Here is a 20,168-nt window from a genome sequence, read left to right as displayed (position 1 = left end):
TTTTTTGGGATTAGTAATGTCTATGCATATGTAGAAGGGAAAAAAAATTACAAAGGGAGGTGGACATATATTTAAAGAATAAAGGGTGTGGGGGGTGTGCCATGAGTGTGTGTGCTTGTGTAGGCACCCGCAAAAAATAACCTTTTTGCCCTCTTATATATGAAACTATTATCTTGTATCTCATTGAAGTTCCACTTACTTGAGATCTCTCCCTAACTTGTTTTGTTAAAATAATTTTGAGAATAGCTGAGCATAGCATTTTTTTTTTTCTCAATATTGTGAAATATTAATTTAAATTTTTACTCTTTTTGGTTTAAAAATATTTGTTTAGGTTACAAGAGGACAGAAGAAGATGTAGTCCCACAAAAGAAGCAACAAAGATGTCTCGATATCAAGGAGAATTGAATAAGAATATATGGAGATCGATCTACAATTTCTTGTTCCTACCCTTGTTCCAAGATATTTAAGCCCTTGATTTTGTTATTTCACGCCTTGAATCACAAACATTGATTTCCTTCCCCTCTTCTCTAACTTAACTCATTCTCTCTTCTTGCTGTCAATCATGTTCTCTCGTAGACAACTTTCATTACAAATATATAGCGTACGCTAGTGTCTCCCTGTGTTTATCTTTCTTCTCCCTAAATAAAGCGTAGATATATCATTCCATAGAAGGAGAAGACAGCTATTATCCAACCAAACCCTCCGCAAACCCCCCATCCTCGTGAGCTCATGTTGGAAAACCCAGAGTGATGGATTTCACGATGATGATGATGCTTGTGAGAACATGAGAGGAGAGAAAGAGAAAGAGGAACTGAATGAGGGGGCATAACATGGGTCCATGAACAGCATCCACACCCTTATAACCTCCCGTGGCTCCTTTTTCTCATTCCACTCTTATCTTTCTCCTCTACCTCTTCCTCTTCATTTTAATCATCTTCTCCCCACGGATAAGAACATCCTAGAACTAACCAGAACCTCTGCCCTCTGTCAGATCACCTCTTCATCTGCCCGTTCTGTTCATCATCTAGGCCAAATCTCAGATCGAGTAGTTCAGTCTCTCACCCCGTTTCAGGAGATCATTGGCTTTTACAGAATCAAGAAGTTGAAGGAAATCAGATCTTCCAATTTGGTTTTTTTTTTTCAGAAATATCAGCTTTCTTTGTTACACGGATAAATACTTAAATATAATATGGGAAAAAATCTTTACCACAACAAGGGTTGGTTACGTTTGATAAAGTAACGAAAGGGTAAAAAGATCAAATTATTTGACCAAATGAGCCTTGAACAATGGTGATGCTTACTTTTCTATACAAAATGTTTATTTGACCAAATTTTGGGTATTTGTGAAAGCACATTGCATCTAAGGCATACATGATGCATCTCTATTGAATAAAGACTATGGAACCTGAAGGTATTTCAGCTTGTGCAGAGGTCAATGCCTTTCGAGATTTCTCAAACTACAATTTCTAAGAGCTATAGTTGTACATACTTGAAAATAAACAATAGAAACCACATAAGAACATACCAGAAAAAACACATAAGAATTCAATTAACAACTAAATCAAATAATTACTATTAAAAAAAAAAAAAAAACCCTTGAAATGTGTCATGAAACCTAAATAACCCTCTATTGTTCAAGAACCTAAAGGATTCAAAAAGCAGAAAGAAAACATAGATTCATATTTTGGGGCTGAAAGGGATGTTATAATGAACTGTATAGAAAATCAACATGAAACATTAAGACCAAAATTTGGTTACATTATTGAAAGAGAAAGAGAAAGAGAATAGGGTTGGAATTGGCCTTTCTTTATTTGATCCTATTCTGATGATCCTCAAATTTCGAGCTTTATAACATTACAACTATGGTCACATATAAAATTCCTTGAAATGTCGCCTTTGGCATATTTTTACATATTAAGCAAAATAAGGCTAAAAATTAACAAAGCCACTAACAATATTAAAGTCAAGATGTAGAGCCAATGCACTTTTACTCTGCTTCATGATGGTCCTTTTACAACCTGAATTAAAATAGTACATTAGAATAGTATCTCAGCTGTTTGTACAAGCTATCTTCAAAATGGAAACTGTAGGTCATCAACAGTTTCTCAATGGTAACTGAGACAACTCTACTGGTCTAGATGATTTTCTTCTTTGGTTATCAAATAAATGTAAACAACATTACACTAATAAAACACTTTATAACATAAACATTTTTACCATTCAATTTGGAACCCATCCAGGTCATCATTGGAGAAGCCAAAGGAATAAATTGATGTTAAACATCAAGTCTTTCAAAGATGTTTGACCACTTCTCTCTGAGAAGACAGCCTATGAATCAATGATCAATGGATTGCAAGACATCATTGAACAAAATATAAAAATGAGCAATGCAAATGGCCACCCTCAACTAAGAACTCATTGGTGATCAAACAGCCTGAATTTCATGTTAATATACAAATATTTTCTGAAAATGCAAAATATTTAGATTAATATGAAAACGACTATGGTTTGGGGAACAGCTCTGGCTTTGTGAATTCTGGCACAAATTTATAAAGCAAAAAAAATAAGTTTTAACAAATCAAATTGCTAACAGACGACACCAGCAGCAAAAAAAAAAAAAAAAAAAAAGGAAGACAATTACAAGTCTTTCTACCTAAAATCAGGTTATCCCTGGGTTGAAATCGTCTGCAATTCCGTGCAATACCACCTTCAGACGGTAACACGTGTATTGATACCAATACAATGGTCCAGATCTGGTGCAACTAATAAAACATTAAATCAGTGAAGAGGCATTTAAATCAGATCTAGACCATTGCATTAGTATCAATACACGTGTCACCCCTGAAGATGGTATTTCACGGAATTATACGAGATCGGAATTGCAGACGATTTTTTTCCGATTATCCCCACATGGAGCAACAAGTAAATCAATGGTCAGAGAAACTGTATAGCTCTGAATTTTTATTGGATGGATTTGGCAATGTGCAGCTTCTTGAATTCATATTGGGTCCCAATGTAAATTAATATGTTCTATGTATAGTCAACTAAAGCCAACTTACTTTTTCTTCTTTTTTTTTTAGAATAAATGAATAAGAAAATTACAAGAGAGCTCGAAAAAATCCACCTTCGGTTGTCTATATATGTAAGAGGTTTTTATTGCATAAAGACAGAAAAAGTACTACATTTTCTAATGGAAAACTGATGGTGGGTATAGAGGTTTCCATTGGAAAACACTAGAAATTATGAGTTACAGTACAATAGAATAGTTTTAGAGAACTCAGCAATCGTTACAATCATAATTCCTAGTACAACCTTTACCTTTTTTTTCGACCGTCTCTTTGTACATACGCTTGACCGACGGAAAATATTTTCGAAAGGAATCACTAGAGGAGCTCAATTTCTGGTTTTGAACCATGTTTTCTCGATCGCAGGTAAGCCCCAATTCCTCCATCTTTTGCCGAATTGAGTCCTCTGGTCCTCTCTCCATCATTCTTACCTCAGTTGCAGATCCAACGAATCGACCATTGCATAGGTGTTGCGCCGCTGCTTCAGTAGCAGAGTCTGACGGCTCCAACCGTGGCACGGCGTGTAGTTAACGAGAGACTGGGGGAGAGAGAGTCGAGCCATCGAGGGACCAAGAGTGAGGGAGAGGATGAGGGCGAGGGTTTTTTGGGGTGTGTTGAATTACGATTTATCCGTAGGGTTGTGTTTGGTAGCCAAGACAATAAAAAAAAAATCTAGAAAATAGAAGAAAAGAAAAGAATAGAAATAAAATGAAATGGTAAGAAAATAGAAAAAACATGTGTGTTAGATTACCATCGGAAGAGAAGAAAAGAAAAATTTTTGTATTTTCTTATGTTTTTGGGTTTTTCTTTTTTTTTTTTTTTTTTTTTTTTGCTCTACAAAACAACTTTCACTATTCTCAAGGTGAATTTTGAAATTCAAAAAAAAAATCTTGTCTTAGTTCAAGACATGCCAAGTACAAAGAGGATTTTGAAATTCAAAAAAAGAATCTTTTATTATTATTTTCTTTTCTTTTGTTCTCTTGGCTACGAAACACAATCTTAGACTTTTAGTTAAGAAATTTAATTTAAAGTTCTGACCTTTTATATTTTATTTTATTTCCAATCGTGAATTTGATTTTACTCAATTATCCTCATTAAATTATTTTCAGTAATGTCTCTAACCGTAGTTTTAAGAGGGTAATGGAGTCTTGTTATGTTTGGATAAATAACAGACATCCTTGTTATATTAATAATTTCCCCTATATTTTTAATGTGAAATTCTCTATTTTCCTCTAAAGTTTCATTTAAATTTTAGATTCTTTACCAAAAAATTTATATGAGGAGATATACACACCACCCTCGTGCATTGGCATCTCTCTTTCCAAATCAATGGGTGCATGAGAGAAACTGCCTCCCAATTCATATATAAGAGGTCCATAAGGTCAATGAAAAGAGAAACGATTAAAAGAGTGTCATTGAAAATAGGAAACGTATAATGGTCTTTACTACCCACAATTTTCTTAAAAAAACTAAAAATACTACTGAAATTTGTATATCATTTTCTCAATTTATGTGAAAACTATATTATTATTTCTAAGATTACCCATTCTAATTTTTCTACCCTCCACAAAATGTTACAATATTATGCGCTAAAATGCTACCATTTAAGATCATACCACTTGGCGTAATTTAGATTATTAGATTGTAATTTCTTAATTAAGTTTTTTTTTTTTTTTTGGTATAAGAAGAGGCTTAATTTGATCGTTTATGGTATGCATATTGAAGGGGAAAAAGAGAGAGAGAGAGAGAAAAATAAGAGTATTCTCCGTCTTCAACCTCGAGGATTCGGCCATTGAAAAAGTGCAAGCTTCAACGACCCTGTTCGAGTGTTGCATTTCTTTGGAGGAACACGTCATCAGTGTGTTCTAGATAACCTACACATTCCCTCTTCGATTGTGTGATGCATTTAGTGAGATCCTCATCTCTAAAAATTTGGGACGAGATATTGCATCGAATCGCTTCTACCATCGCCTTCACTCCTTATTGTCTAAACCCTAAAATAATATGGTTGTAATATGTATTTTAAATTGTAGTTTCAAAGACCTTTGGCCTTTTTAAAAGTTGGTTTTGAAGTTTCCCAACAATAAGGTTTTTTTGCTTTGATATTTTGGAAGTTGCCTCCTAGTCGATGTCGGATAGGAATTCATGTTCAACCCTCCTACTTTCTTACAAAATCAGAAAACTCTTCATTGATAGATCCTTTTGTTGTGTACTTGCAACGTATCTATGCAATTGGACTTTCTTGTCTAACCCTTATGTCGAAAGGTTCTAGCAGCAAATTTTATGTTGTCCTTCACAAATATTGGGCCATAGTGAGTGTAAAGTCCAGGCGTGTTACTATGAGGTTATCGGTTTCCCACTCACCATCTTAGTGGAAGGATGAAACACTTAAAAATCCCAAGTTTGGAAGGGTTTACATCGAAGCCTTATCTAATATCATATCACTAAGATAAAATAACAGCAATAATTCGCTCAAGGAAGAACAAATGATATTGGAGGATAAAAAGAGGGAAATTTTAGAGATAGAGAGAGAGATTTGGATCACGAGGCCGCGGAAAGCTTCTGAATTGTGTTAGAATCATCTTGGTAGCACCTTTGGGGATAATCACAATGAGATTAATTTGATTTTCCTGTTAATCTCGTTAATGACCCGATTTAGTGATTGGGATCCACTGGACTAGGGGGAATAGTCGAAACCCTTTTCCGACCTTAATGAATGAAGAGGGACAAATTCATTGTTGTGGATGTGTGTTCAATCCGTCTTTTTATTCTTGTGGCACACTCTGAAAAAAATGATTTCTATCTTGTCCCTTTGGAAGGAATCTTATCCTCCTTTTGGGAGAGAAGAATAGGGAATCACCACCTATATTAGGGTCTTAGAATCCACAAATAAAACATGATTATATCTTTCCTTAGGTATTGGTTAAAATATGAGATTAGATTCACGTTAGAATGTAGACCAAGAAAGGTATCGCCAAGGTTCTAAAACTTGGGATCGCTCTTTGAATTGGTCAAGGCTGATGTCCATCCAATACCAATTCAGATGGCCTGGATCAGTCCATATAAGATAGACTTATCTCTGCTTTTTTTAAAAATTAGTTTTATTACATTTTTACCCTTGGGCCTTAGTCGTGTATCATAATTGGATCAGTCAAGGACGATTCTGGCCAATCCAGCTGATACTGATCGATTCAATGCAAATTTTAGAACCATGGTTAATATGGACGAAGGGTAAAATTGTAGGAAAAATGGTTTTCTTAATGACAACCAAGGGTATTTTTCTCCGATACGGGCAGATCCAGATCGAATCAGCATCAGCCCTATCCATTTGAGAGACAGAATGAGACCAGATTAGTGATCATCGTAGACTAGATCAAGAAACTGAGAGTTCGAATCGCAATTAGTATTAACATATTCAAGTCAAACACAACTCTGGTTTTATAAAATCGGAACTGGATCATCGTTTCAATATTAATTATGAATATGAAAATTTAATTCTAGTCCAAATTTCAAACACCTTCGTAACAACAGGAAACGACCAGACTTTCCATTACTCGCTGGGCTTCAGCCTGGGGTGTCAAATCTGTTAGGCTGGGTCGATTTTAGTTGGGCCTGGTGGGCCTATACCTTGCACCATGACCTGCCTCTTTAAGGAATGAGTCGGCTTCGGTTGGTCAAGTGTCAGGCTCAGTTAGAATCTAGGCTTTAACCGGGCTTCTACTAATAGGGCTATAACTGGGTTTTAAAGGGCTAATGCACCAACAAAACCTTAAATGGGCCTGAAACAATCTTAGATTAGGAAAAAAAAAAAATAGATTTTATTAAATCATCAACAATGTTAAAAAGACTTAACACTTAATTACATTCAATAATTGATAAAAATATCAATATACCTAATTCTATCCCAAAAATATCAAAATATACATATAAAAAATCGTGCTAAACTTGTCGCACTTATAAACATGTCAGGCAGTCAAATGCCTGTCAGGCTTACACCTTGCACCATGTACTACCTATTTATAAAATCCTAATAATTTTGTTAATCAGATCGGTCCAACTGCAGGCATAAATGTGTCGAGCTTGATCGGACTTGTTGGGCCAAGCCTGAAATTGACACTTCAACTACTTTGAGTCCCATTAGGTTTTGCTACTATCTCGATGAGTATCTATTTCAATATTAATTTCCTTTTTCTTCTCAAAAAAACGTATTTTATTTTATGAGTATCCATACATGTGGAAGGTGATGTTTTAAAAATTCTACAAGGAAAATCTCTGGCTCTCTTTGCTATAGTTTATATTTATGTTTATCTGACTAATAAACATAAATATAGGCAAAACAATTATAATATGTTTATTTGTTGGTTTTAGGTATTGGTATCCGCCGATTCTTATCAGTATTGGCAATAGTATCGGCCAAATAGCTGGTATTTTTTGTTCGATCGACACTAACCTATATACAAATTCGGATACCATGATCTTAAAACCCTATTTCCCTAGGAAATTATGTGATTCGAAACCTTATTGTTTACTCCCTTCTCTTTTTGCATGTCTATATTCATCAGTTAAACAATTGACATTGCAGATACTTAAATTTTACCCACAATTTAAGGTCATGTATGTTATGGATATAAAGGGGGTTTTAGTTGTTGGTATAAGCTGTGATAGATATTGTTATTAATACGTATCTATAGTATTGGTTAAGAAGATGGTTTTATTTTGAATTTCAGTTGATTTCGATCGATATGCATTAATATATCGGTATAGGCAGTGATCAATATTGTGAAACTAAAACCCTAGGTATACACGCAAAGAGGGTTAGAAAGAAATTAATTTAACCGGGTGAATTGGAATGCTTAACACCTTCCTCAAACAGCAAAAACTGCCTTGTACCTAATCTTTTGTCTGACTATTCTATTGGGCCATTATGGACTCATATTTTTATTGTGGTCCTAGACTCTAGTAGCCTAATCCAAACGGTGACTCCTTCTTATTCACTCTATCTCCCGAAAAGAGGATGATGATGATTCCCTTTGGGAATAGAAGTTGTTGTTCTCACAACCCTCCCCCTTGCAACTCTTACCCCCACTCCCACCAACACTCCCATTCCCTCTACCTCTCGCCCCTTCCCTTCAACAAATCCTTGTCCTCCCCTGCCCCCTGCCCCCTCCCCCCCTCCCAATCTTCTTATGCATCAAAATGAAGACCTTAAATGTTGCCACTTCAACAATGAAGAAGGATAAGAACCTTTTAATAGCTAAATGATTGTCAAACAAAAAGAGCTTTTGCATAAGTCAAACGATGATAATAAATCTGTGAAAGAGAATACATTTCTGTTGGTGAAGCACTGAATTGGGATAATTATCTTGTCTTTATCTTAGCCTCGAGCCCTTTAACAACTCTCTCACCCCTGCATCTCCCTCCTCCACCACGGCACTTTGCATCTCTCGGCCCCGATGGACCTACAACTTGTTCCTTGACTTGCCCCCCATGCATGTAAGCTGAATCCCGATCCAAAGATATGTTGGGAGGCAGCGAGAGAGAGAGAGAGAGAGAGAGAGAGAGAGAGAGAGAGAGAGAGAGAGAGAGAGGTGGAACAAGGCCGGTTTGGGCAGAGTTTCTCAAAACCCTAGCCCCAACCCCAAATCCTTAAAACTAAACCTAGGCCCAACCCTGCTGTGCTCATGCCTAGGCTCATCCCTACCGGCTTCAAGCCAATCCAATTTGGCCCAATTTGACCCTAATTGGACCTGATTTTTGCCAAGGTTGAGCAAATTCTGATTGTCCTTGTTTTTTCTATTTTGAGTCCTATGCAAAAAAAAAAAAAAAAAAAGATCAAATTATCAATATACAATTAAAATTATGAGGTACGATACAATAATAGATGTTTAGGACACTTGACCATAAGAATCAATGATGCAAATTTCATTATCCTAAATAAAATGATAGGATGATAACCCTAAATTATATTATATAAGTTGGGGTTAAAATCGAGTTCGGGTTGAGCCCTAGTTGGGTCTAGGCCTCAACCTAGGCCCGATCCAACCCTAACCTAGCCCAAGCCTTGTTCTAGCTCAATGTGGGTCGGACCATCAAGGCCAAACTTACACCCTTAAAGAGAACGATCATATGCAATTTCAAACCGTGAACAGATAGTTTAAAAGGTAGCGCAGTCCCTACGCCTAGACATAGTGAGGGTGAATGACCACCCTACCCCTCATGGAAAGAAAAATCCCTATCATGTTGATGCTTAAACTGGTGCTCCTATTGCCTCCACGCTGATGTAGGGGCCTTTAGGAAACCTCTCCCCCTTTCAAAATATAGGATATGACATTTTTTTCATGTTCTTTAATATTAAATTTTAATTAAAAAAACTATATCATTAGTGGCATTAGAAAAACACCGCCGTTAAAGGGATTAAAAAAAAAAAAAAAAAAAGGATAGGTTTATGGCGGTTTTATGAAACTGCTGCTAAATGGGTAGATTTTTGGAATTATAAAATGTTATTAATTGTTGTAATATAAAACCACCATCGAATGTGTTGGACTGAATACACTTTTAGTGGCGGCAATATGTTAACCCCCCGCTAAAACTCACTCTTTGGAAGCAGAATATTTGAACAACAACTATATTTTTAATATATTGAACATTTCATGGAGGTATTATTTTACCGCCAGTAAAAACATACATTTAGTGGCAGCAATTTAACCCCAGTAATAGGAAATTTTATTTTAGAATTATGGGATTAATTAATTATTACTTTAATCTATCTGCAAATCACAGGTCTTGCCCACTTTTCTTGCATAGTAGTGATTATGAAGAAAAATGAGAGGAACCACAATCTGGTGCTTCAATGGAAGAGCATATCAACAGGCTATCTTTTATACACCATATGCATACATCAATAAGAGTACACCACATATAATAAAGATGTGAAATGAGATATCTTTTTTTTTTGGTGCAAATGTAAAATGAGATGACTCTAGGTGATATGAAAGATTCCTTATTGGATCTGGTCTAAGGGTCTGATCCAAAATCGTCCCATATACTTAAATAGTGCCAAAAGTATGATTGGTTCCGTTTTAATAGTGAGAAGATCAGGTTCTATGCTCTAAATTTTTCAAACACTAAAATATATATAAGTGTTTGTTACTCAAATATAAATGTTCCTTTGATGCACAATCCATAAATATATATATATATATATATGTTAATTATAACCATTATCTTTATTTTTATTTTTTTCATAGAACCATTATCTATTAACTAACCCTAAATGAGTAAATATGCATCTCAAATGGATTTTAGTGGTTCTAGTTACAGATGGTTCTTTATTAGTCTTTTGATTCTAAACCCTTTGATTGGGAGGCTCATTTGAGAACTATCATATCCCATTTAGTAACGGAGTGGACCAGTTTTAGATTTAGGGGATCAATTCCAAGATGGCTCAAATAAGAAAGCGGTGGCATGTACTAGATTGTCTTTAATCATACTTAGCCATCGTAATGAACGCATCACTTTTTTTTGTTTTGGGTAGCAAAGTTTTTTTTAGAACGAATCTCAATACATTCGAGGAAACTGATGGCTTTACAGGTATGATGGCAAGTGTTATGACACGCTGGACAGTTCTTTATTAGCCTTTTGATTCTAAACCTTTGGGAAGAAAATCCGAGAAATTATCCTGTCCTATTTAGTGGCAGGATGGATCAGTTCTAGGTTTTGTAAGAAACATAAATCAGGCAATAGGTATAAGACTTTGAAAAAAAATAATTATATTAATTGAAATGTAATTACAAGTAAAAGGTGACTTACTTGTTCAAATGATTCTCTGAAACAGTAGCAAAAATCGTCCCACTTAAGTAGAGTTGAGTCGTACATGTAAATATTCTCCTTAAGGTATTTGAACGCTCTGTATATATGTATGCAACCGGGTTGATCGTACCTTCTCACCTCCAAGATAAAACAATTCTCCAATTGCTTAAGATGCACTCCAATAAGCAATTCCCCCATAGGTATGTCTGAAGGTAATACTCAGAAATTCAAACAGAAAACAATAGCAAAAAGAAAAATAGAGAACAAAAGCACTTGTAGCAAATATAGAAGTTAAAAACTCTCACAGTATATTAGTTCCCGAATACAGACAAATTTCTTGTATATATTGAATGTAGGCCTCTGTATACGAATGAGTACATCTCTACAAGTGCTCATACGTATACAAGTGTCTCTTTGTATGGGAATGGTACATTCACTTATGGGAAAGAGTACATGACTCATACGTACAAGTGCATGTACATTAATTGGGTACATACATTAATATGTATGTTCCTTAAGGAAAAATGTGGAGCCAAAAGTTACATGTAGTGAAAAATAGGTTTTTTGAACCACCCACACCTATACCCAATCCTGGCTCGGCTTAGTGTGCACGCGCGATTCAAAAGCACCCCAATAACCCCCACACACACATGACAAGCGAGAGTGCCTCTCTAAAAGGCTTGCACTTTTAATAAACATTTCCATATATGTCTAAGTTTTCTTTCATCTCTAACCAATGTGGGACTAAACTTTGTAAGAAGTTTTAGCTCCTTACTGCTTCATAAGTGTTAAAGACAAAATAGAAAAAGCAATTTTGGGAGGGAAAACTAAAATTTAAAAGAATACATTTTGATACAGAAGACTAAAAGCAAAATTTCAAAAGGACCATTTGAAAAGACAAATATAACTATATTTTGAAACTTAAATTCCAACAGTTTTAGTGGATTGATTCTAGGATGGCTCAATCTACGCAAGCAATGATGTTTACTTAATTGTCTTAGATAAGAACGAATCTTGATACATTTGAGGAAACCAATAACTGTCTTCTTTTTTTTTTTTTTTTTTTGCGTCGACAAGATTTTACTGATAACAATGAATATCGATACATTCGAGGAAATTGATAACTCTTTAGGCATGATGGACAAGTGTTATGACATGCTAGCTAATTCTTTACTATTCTTTTGATTTTAAACCCTTTGGGAAGCTCATCTAGGAACTATCCTATCCACTTAGTGATGAGATGGATCAATTCTAGGTTTTAGTGGGGATTAATTCTAGGACGGCTCAATCTACGCAAGCAATGAAGTTTACTACATTTTCTTTCACCCTTTTTAGCCATTTTATGAAAGAATTCTTTTTTTTTTTTTTTTTTTTGGGGTTCGACAAATTTTTACTGATAAGAACGAATCTCGATAAGTTCAAAGAAAATGATAACTCTTTAGGCATGATGGGCAAGTTATGACATGTTAGAAGATTCTTCATTAGTCTTTCAATTCTAAACACATTGAGAAGGTCATCCTAGAACTATCTGGTCCCATTTAGTAACAGGATGGATCAGTTCTAGGTTTTAGTAGATTGATTTCGAGATGGCTCAATCTAGGGGTGTCAATTCTGAGCCTGCACCGGTAGGCCCGATCGAGTCCGACACATTTACGGCCCATCTTGGATCAAGCTCGACACATTTATTAAACGGGTATTCATGGTGCAAGTAGCTAGCCCGTCGAGCGCTCGACCGAACCAACACATTTATATGCCCGGTTTGAACCGACTCGTTGTAGCCCAAAATTCTTATTTTGCCACTACTAATAAGAAACAAATTAAAATTTCTTACCCTTTGCTTTGTAATATGATTTGATTTAATTAAGCTTTATTTTGTAAGTTGTAAAGGTCATAATCTCTTCTTTTTCTTTGTAAAAACAATAATAATCTAATATCATTTCTCTTTTTTATTAAAGATGTGCCTCACATATAATTTAACCAACTTAAGAAAAGAATTTTAAGGTAAGCACGTTTAGAGTTCGTTTAGACTTAAATAGTTTCATAGCCCGATTAAGGCCCGATTAAGACCTAATTAAAGCCCGACACCGATCGGCCCGATTATAAACCGTATCATGCCCTCCAAAGTTAGGCTCGTTTACTTAAACGGGCGTTCACGATGCAAAGCTTCTAAGTGGTCAAGCCCGATTAAGCCTGACCGAGACCGGCCAGACCGGTAGACACCCCTAGCTCAATTTACGCAAGCAATGATGTTTACTAAATTGTCTTTAATCATATTTAACCATTTTTTGAAAGAATCTTTTTTTTTTTTTGGGTAGATAAGGTTTTACCGATAAGAACGAATCTCGAAACGTTTGAGGAAACTGATGGCTCTGCATGCAATGCATGACGGCAAGTGGATCACATGCTTCATTATAAATAAGTATGCTTCTTCTTCTTTCCCCCATCATTCTTTCCTAAGAATTCTGTTTACAAGTTGTTTTTTGCAAGTTCCACTCCATTTTCAACAAAGGAGTTTGTAAACTTCTGAGATCTTCTTCACTAGTTTGTGAAGAAAGTCCAAGTGATCTTGAAGAAGCTTACTTTCCAAATATTTCTCTATTTCCTCACTAGAATTGCTTCTAGGTATATATATTTTTCTTGTTCTGATCACCTCGACTTGTTAAATCTTGATTTTCATTTTTATGTATTAAGGCTTCTTTCAAAGGAATAACCTTCTTTAGTTGTGCGCTGAAGTTTCTTAGGTTGTATGTTGCATGTATAGTTATAAACAATGGATTGTAACTCTCATTATGGGTGTGATATATTGATCGATTTTATACTTTAAAATCTTATAATTATCTTTCATTTATTCAAAGTTATATCTATATCCAATATGAATATTTAATGTTATTGCATTTCTAGATTTGTATTTATATTACAACAGGGGCCATCACAAAGTGCTAACTTTGCATGCTAGATCTACGTCCAATGGTAATCATCAGAATGGGGTTTCTATTAATATGTTTTGGTAACACATGGAAAATTTTATGACTCCAACAGGGCTAGTGTACAATGCTCTTATGTGGGTTTGTCTTTTTTTTTTTTTTTCTGATAACTTAAGTCTATGCATAAGGGGAAAAAAAATTACAAAGGGAGATATATATTTGAAGAATAAAGTTATGTGTGTGTATGCACGCTCCCGCAAGAAGTAACTTTGTTGCCCTCTTATTTATGAAACCACTATGTTGCATCTCATTGATATATTGCTTATGTGAGTTATCTCCCTATCTTTTTTTTGTTAAAATAATTTTAAGCATAGCATTTTTTTTTCTTAATATTTGATATGTGATTTTGAGTGAAATATTAATTTAGATTTTTGTCTTTTTGGTTTAAAAACATTAATGTAGGTTACAAGAGGAGAGAAGATGATAGTCCCAAAAAAGAAGCAACAAAGATGCCTCGATATCAAGGAGAATTGAACGAGAATATATGGAGATCAATGTCATACTTGATTCTACAATTTTCTATTCCTACCCTTGTGCCAAGATATTTAAGCCCTCTAATCTCCTTCTAAATCAATACCCGAAGCACTATTCTGTCATTTCACCCCTTGACCCTCTCTTCTTTAGCATCATTCAGTCTCTCCCTCTTCATTACCTACAATAACTTTCGTTGCATATTATATAACATACATTAACGTCGCCTTGTGTTTATCTCTTTTTTATCGAAACAAAGGGTAAGTATGTCATTTCATAGAAGAAGACAACTATTAGCCAACCAAACCCTCGGCAAACCAGCCACCATCCAGAGTGACGGATCTCATGATGATGATGGAGATGAGCGCATGAGGGGAGAGAAAGAGAAAGAGGAAGTGAATGAGGGCATGACATGGTCCATGAATGTATGGAAGAAACCTGGACATGGTGTTCCGTGCAAGCATGGCCTCACTCTAGGCCTCTGCCCCCATTTAAACCAAAATGGCGCCAAGTTTCGAGAGCCTCCACTGGTATTGGTCAGATGGGCATCCCGATATCACCATTCGCCGCCCATTTGTCACCAAACCCAACACCGTCGGGCGTCGCCACCACTACTCTTTCCCTCCTCATCTTTTTCTCTCTCTATCCCCCTCACGCTTTCCTTCACTCAACTCCTCTGCAACTCCTGACGCATCCCCGGCCTTTAGCTTCCACTTGGTTTCTCTCCACTGGTCATCTTCCCTTCTCCAACCGCATCCACACCCTTATTACCTCCCATGGCACCTTCACAGCTCCTGCAAATTTCCCATCCCACTCTTATCTTTCTCCTCTACCTTTTCCTTTTCATCTTCATAATCTTCTCCCCATGGATAGGAACATCCCAGAACTAACCACAACCTCCGCCCTCTCTCAGATCGCCACTGGATCTGCTCGTTCTGTTCACGAAGAAAGGGCGAGGCTCGAAGAAGCTGGGAAAAATCTCGAGTCGGCTAGTTCAGCGTCTTTACCCATCTCCGGAGATCAGCGGCTTCAGAATCAAGAAGTTGAAGGAAACCCGATCTTCCAATTTGGGTTTCCTTCGGATTGCATTGATTCTTCAATGTTTCCGGCGAACCCTTTAGGGATCGAAAATTCCGGCCGGTTCGATACTTTAGGACCGAGTACTGCTGGGGCTTATTTTGGGGACACTGGAGTGGGGACTTCATATCCTCAGGAGCTGTTTCGCTCATCATCATCGAGATCGAAACTCCAGCAACAGCTCATCAGATGGCCTTCTTCGATAACGAAGGCAGCGAGGAGTAAGAGAAGGATAGCAAGGAAAATGGGTTCTTCGAGCTCTTTCTCTTCTTCATCATCCCCTTCTCTGAACTTGACCCCTGATACACCCACACCCAACGATCCTAACAAAGTCGAAGATGAAGATAACAGAACCATTACCACATCTGATAACAAGGTAGTTTCCCCTTTCTTCTCTGTTTCGATTGTGTTCTGAATCATTTTTTAAGTTCTGAATCGTTGAACTGACTCTTTTTTTTTTCCCTTTTCTGTTTCACTTTTGATTTCTCCATTACGAAAATCTCCGGCTGGGATCAGAAACTGAGATTCTTGTTTCAGAAAGTACTGAAGAACAGCGATGTTAGTTCCCTGGGAAGGATCGTTCTCCCAAAGGTCTGGTTTTGTGTTCATTACTCTGGCCTTCCGCCCCCCTTTTTTTTTTTTTTTTTTTTTTTTTTTCTCCAGTTTAGGAAGAAAAGAGAAAGAGAAAAAGTTAAATAGCACTCCCCAATCTAATTTGCGACATGGTCGTATCAAACAGGCCAATCACAAACCCCTTCCTGACTTTCTCGATTTTCGTAAACTAATCAAAAACCCAAATTCCCATTTTCAATTTTTAAAATCTTTTTGTAGTTTTCATGTATTATGTCTCTTGTCGTTTGTACGATATGTTGTCTGGATAATACCTCTTAATCAAAATTTTCAATTTTGAACGTGAACAGAAAGATGCAGAGGCACATCTCCCAAGTCTTACAGTGAAAGAAGGAATCCAAATGACAGTGAGAGATGTCTCATCCACCACTTTCTGGTGCATGAGATACAGGTTGGTTTCTTTTTTACTTTCTTCTTAAATTAAAACATGGTTTTGTCCATTCTAAAGCAAGTTTATCTCTGTATAAATCATTCAGATTTTGGCCAAATAACAACAGCAAAATGTATGTTTTAGAGAACACTGGTAAGCAAATTTGAATCGATGAAACTGTTCTTGTGTTTAATTTCTTTTTAAGGTATGTAAATCTAGTGTTTGATTCTGAAAACATAGATTTTCTTTTCAATATTTGAGCAGGAGAATTTGTGAGGCAGAATAGCCTTCAAGCTGGAGACATGATGATGGTGTATGAGGAGGATGAAAACAAGGAGCTGGTGAGCTTTTTCCTCCAATTCCTGTTGAAAATCCTGGTTTTAATTTTATTTTATTGTAATATTCTTTATTAATTAATGTCCTAAGGTTTAAGTTTTGTTGGGTAATTGGGGAAAAGACAAGATTTTAGTCTGGTTGTAGAGGACAAAAATGACTGGACCAAACAAACACGTGTTCTTTGATGCCTGGGTTGGGCGTTACATTGTAACAAAGTGAAAGTGGGTGGGATGCACGAGTGGTTGAAACTGTTGAGAGGTTATCCGTTGTGGACTTGGTGGATCTAGGTAAACAACCTAAGGGTGTGTTTGGTTTGGTAAATCAAATGGTGTATACATCGGATATGAATGTTAATTTTTTGATAGACATTTTTCTAAATTATGTTTCTTTCTAAAAAATCGTTTGGTTGCCCTGAGGTAGAGGTGTCAATCGATCAGTCCAGCTCGATTTCTGTCTGGGTTGAGTCGGTTTCGGTGTTGGAAAGCTAAAACCGAAACCGAACCAATAAGGAAATTTCGGTTTCGGTTTGGTTTCAGTTTTAGTGCGGTTTGGTTTCTGTTTGTCTTCGGTTTCTTAAATCGATTTGTAACCGGGTTGGTTTTGGTTTTTGGTCCAGTTTGGATTCGACTTTTCATACAAATGTATACAAAACTATGCAAATTTTGATTTTTTAATGAATTTTGGAGTGTTTCGATTTCTTACCGGTTTGGTTTCAGTTTTGGTCTGGGTTTTGAGCTGGTTTTGGTCGGGTTTTGGGTTCATCCAGTTTTCGGAGCAGTTCGGTTTGGTTTTGGGGTTGCAATACTCCAAATCGAACCGAACCAATAAGGCTTCGGTTCGATTCGGTCCGGTCCGTGTTGTTATCGGTTTGGTCCGACCGATTTTACCGGTTCGGTTTAGGAATTGACACCCCTACCTTGAGACTAGTACATGTTTCTCGCGGGTTGAGATGTTGGCTTTCGTAGAGAACTTCTTTCCACTTTCTCCTTTTATATTTGGTGGTAAAAAGGTTGCTAAAATCTAAGTTTAAGTGTTGAGGTAAACTCAGATTTGGAACACATCCTTTGTAATATGGTCATTCATGGGAAGTAGGGTGCTCACTTATTAGGGTCAATCTAGTGGAACCAAACAGTTTCAAAAATTAAGAATTATCATTCTAAAGAATGTCATCCCAAAGATTTACCGAACCAAACACCCCCTAAACCCTCCTTATCTGAACTAAAATTTGACATCTAGGCTGGAATCAGGGGTGTCAAGGGTGGGGTCATGTCTAGGTCCTCCCAACTTTATGGGCCCATTGGATAGGAGCGGGTTCATCAAACGGATGATTTGTGTTGAGGGTTTCACATGTAAGCAATAATCTTATATTAAAAGTGAATAATTCAATGTGAAAGCATAGATATTTGGGCGCTTTCGCCGGTGTTTGGTAGCCAAGAGAAGAAAATAAAAGAAAAGAAAATAAATACAGTTTTTGTATTTTTTTTTTTTAGATTAATAATTTTTCTTTGCATTTGTTTTATCTTTACTTAAGAGAAGATTCTCTTTTTTAAATTCAAAATTCTTTTTGAGAATTATGAAATTTTCTTTTGCTCCCCTCAAAATTTTCTTACCAAAAACATAGGAAACACATGAAAAAATATGAAAACATAATAAAACAAAAATAAATGATTATACAATGATTTCCTATATGTCTATCTCTCTCTTAAAATTCAAAATTTTTAAAATTTTTTTCTTTTATTTTGTTTTCTTTTCTTGGTAACCAAACATACATACTCTTTTTATTTTCTCATTTTTATTTTCTTTTCTTTGATTACCAACATAACTTAATGGGTAGCTTTTAAGGATGAATTTTACCCACATTTTGAATACATGTGTAGGCCCAATATGGGTAGTTGTGCTTTAGTAATAAGTGTTTGGTTTGGCTTTGTGTATGTGCAGTTCATCTGTGGAAAGAAGGTAGAGCGCAGAACTCCTGCGAGGCCCGGAGTTCTAGTGAGCCGACCTCTATACTACGCACCGCTGCTACACCAACAGCAGCCGCAACAACAACACTACCACCACCACTTCCACCACCACCAACAACAACAGCAAGAACACCACTACCACCACCAACAGCAGCAGCAGCAGCAGCAGCAGCAACTACAACAGCAACAACAACAGTTCTATTACATGCCTCAGAATCAAAATAGAGTCATAATTCGAGATAACATAGGTGGTAGTAGTACTGTAGGGGACTGCTCGTCATCGTATACCGCTGCTGCAGCTTCTTCTTCCTTCAGAACTACTACTTCTACTACACAACCACCACCACCACCACCAGCAGTAGCAGCGGGGGTGGAGGAACCTTCACTGTTCAACGACGCTACTGTAGGATTAAGACAAGAAGAAGTTACTGGGGCTTATAGTTTGCAATTCACCGACTTCGATGACAGTGTCTTCGGCGAACTTGATATGCTTCCCAACTTCAGGTCATTATACGATGATTACCTTGTTAAGGACGATCCAGACGACGGTGGCAACGCTGACAAGAGTAATACTGATACAGCCCCAGCAAAATGAAATGGTGAATTATCTATTTACTTTTTCCCCATTTTTGGGACTTGGGACTAAATTTTTTGTTTTTTTGACTTTTTGATAGAAATCTGAATATCTGATCGAATATGTAATATGTAAGAGGCATAGAAATTAGAAAGACAAGAGAGATTCTTTGTATATATCTAACAAGAATGTACAAAGTAAATTTGATAAATGAAAAGAAAAAAAAGTGTAAACATTACTGTGTAATTGTTTTCTGACAGAGGGTTATCAGAGCAAGCAGAATAGGTCATGATTCTAAAAATTGAATAGTATTGGCTGGATCAGAATAGTATTGGCTTTGATCAATCCTTGATCTTGACCTTTTCGGTTCCATTCCATATATATAGTTATCTGAGCAAGGAGTATAGATCATGTTTCTAAACAATTGTACAGAACAGTCATGATTGGCTAGATCGAAATCATATCGACCTTGATCAATCTTTGATCCTGACCTTTTCGATCATGTTCCAAATGTATGATTCAAGGGTAAAATAATAATAAAAATTAATTTTTGTTTTTAAACTAGGGTAGATTTATCCGATACAATTTGATCCACTTTGTTCTAAAATGGTATCGGGATAGTATTGATTGTGACTGTTATCGAGTTTTAGAACCGATCAACATAATGGTTTCATGTATAAGAGTGCAAGGTATTTTCATTTGAGGAGGAAAGAGCGAGAGTTAGGGTGCTAGCATTCCCTCCCTTGGCGGCTTAAAATATTTTTTATGAGAAAATAAAAGAAACTTATTGAAATCAGTTTCTGACATCTTCTTGGGACCTTTCTCTTTTCTTCTCTCCTCCCCCCTTAGGCTGTGTTTGGTAGTCAAGAGAAGAAAATAAAAGAAAAG

General features: G+C 36.3%; 1 protein-coding gene and 2 long non-coding RNA genes across 3 annotated transcripts in view; 2 read left to right on the top strand and 1 right to left on the bottom strand.

Moving 5' to 3' along the window:
• LOC122092694 overlaps positions 1–500 on the top strand; it is a 1,463-nt gene extending 963 nt beyond the window's left edge. The window contains exon 2 of the long non-coding RNA XR_006144265.1: positions 332–500. This is a non-coding gene — a long non-coding RNA (uncharacterized LOC122092694). The remainder of the gene's footprint in view (positions 1–331) is intronic.
• A 1,286-nt stretch (positions 501–1,786) lies between these two features.
• Positions 1,787–3,693, bottom strand: LOC122094353. The gene is made up of 2 exons (XR_006144747.1): positions 3,319–3,693; positions 1,787–2,018 (listed from the first exon to the last, which is right to left on the bottom strand). It is a non-coding gene; the product is annotated as an uncharacterized LOC122094353 (long non-coding RNA).
• A 9,652-nt stretch (positions 3,694–13,345) lies between these two features.
• On the top strand, positions 13,346–19,526 carry LOC122093568. The gene is made up of 7 exons (XM_042663921.1): positions 13,346–13,496; positions 14,261–15,782; positions 15,923–15,997; positions 16,327–16,427; positions 16,513–16,559; positions 16,671–16,747; positions 18,681–19,526. The coding sequence occupies exons 2-7, from the start codon at positions 14,742–14,744 to the stop codon at positions 19,299–19,301; spliced, it is 1,962 nt and encodes a 653-aa protein (XP_042519855.1). The 5' UTR covers positions 13,346–13,496; positions 14,261–14,741; the 3' UTR covers positions 19,302–19,526.
• The last annotated feature ends 642 nt before the right edge of the window (positions 19,527–20,168 follow it).

This window comes from Macadamia integrifolia, chromosome 11 (assembly GCF_013358625.1).
Source record: "Macadamia integrifolia cultivar HAES 741 chromosome 11, SCU_Mint_v3, whole genome shotgun sequence".
Classification (NCBI taxonomy): Eukaryota; Viridiplantae; Streptophyta; class Magnoliopsida; order Proteales; family Proteaceae; genus Macadamia; species Macadamia integrifolia.
This window is presented reverse-complemented; position numbering and strand designations above follow the sequence as displayed.

Coding starts and splice junctions, on each gene's coding strand:
- LOC122093568 (XM_042663921.1), top strand. CDS start 14,742: ATGGTCCATGAATGTATGGAAGAAACCTGGACATGGTGTTCCGTGCAA. Junction 15,783..15,922: donor TTACCACATCTGATAACAAG/GTAGTTTCCCCT, acceptor GGCTGGGATCAG/AAACTGAGATTCTTGTTTCA. Junction 16,428..16,512: donor TTCTGGTGCATGAGATACAG/GTTGGTTTCTTT, acceptor TAAATCATTCAG/ATTTTGGCCAAATAACAACA.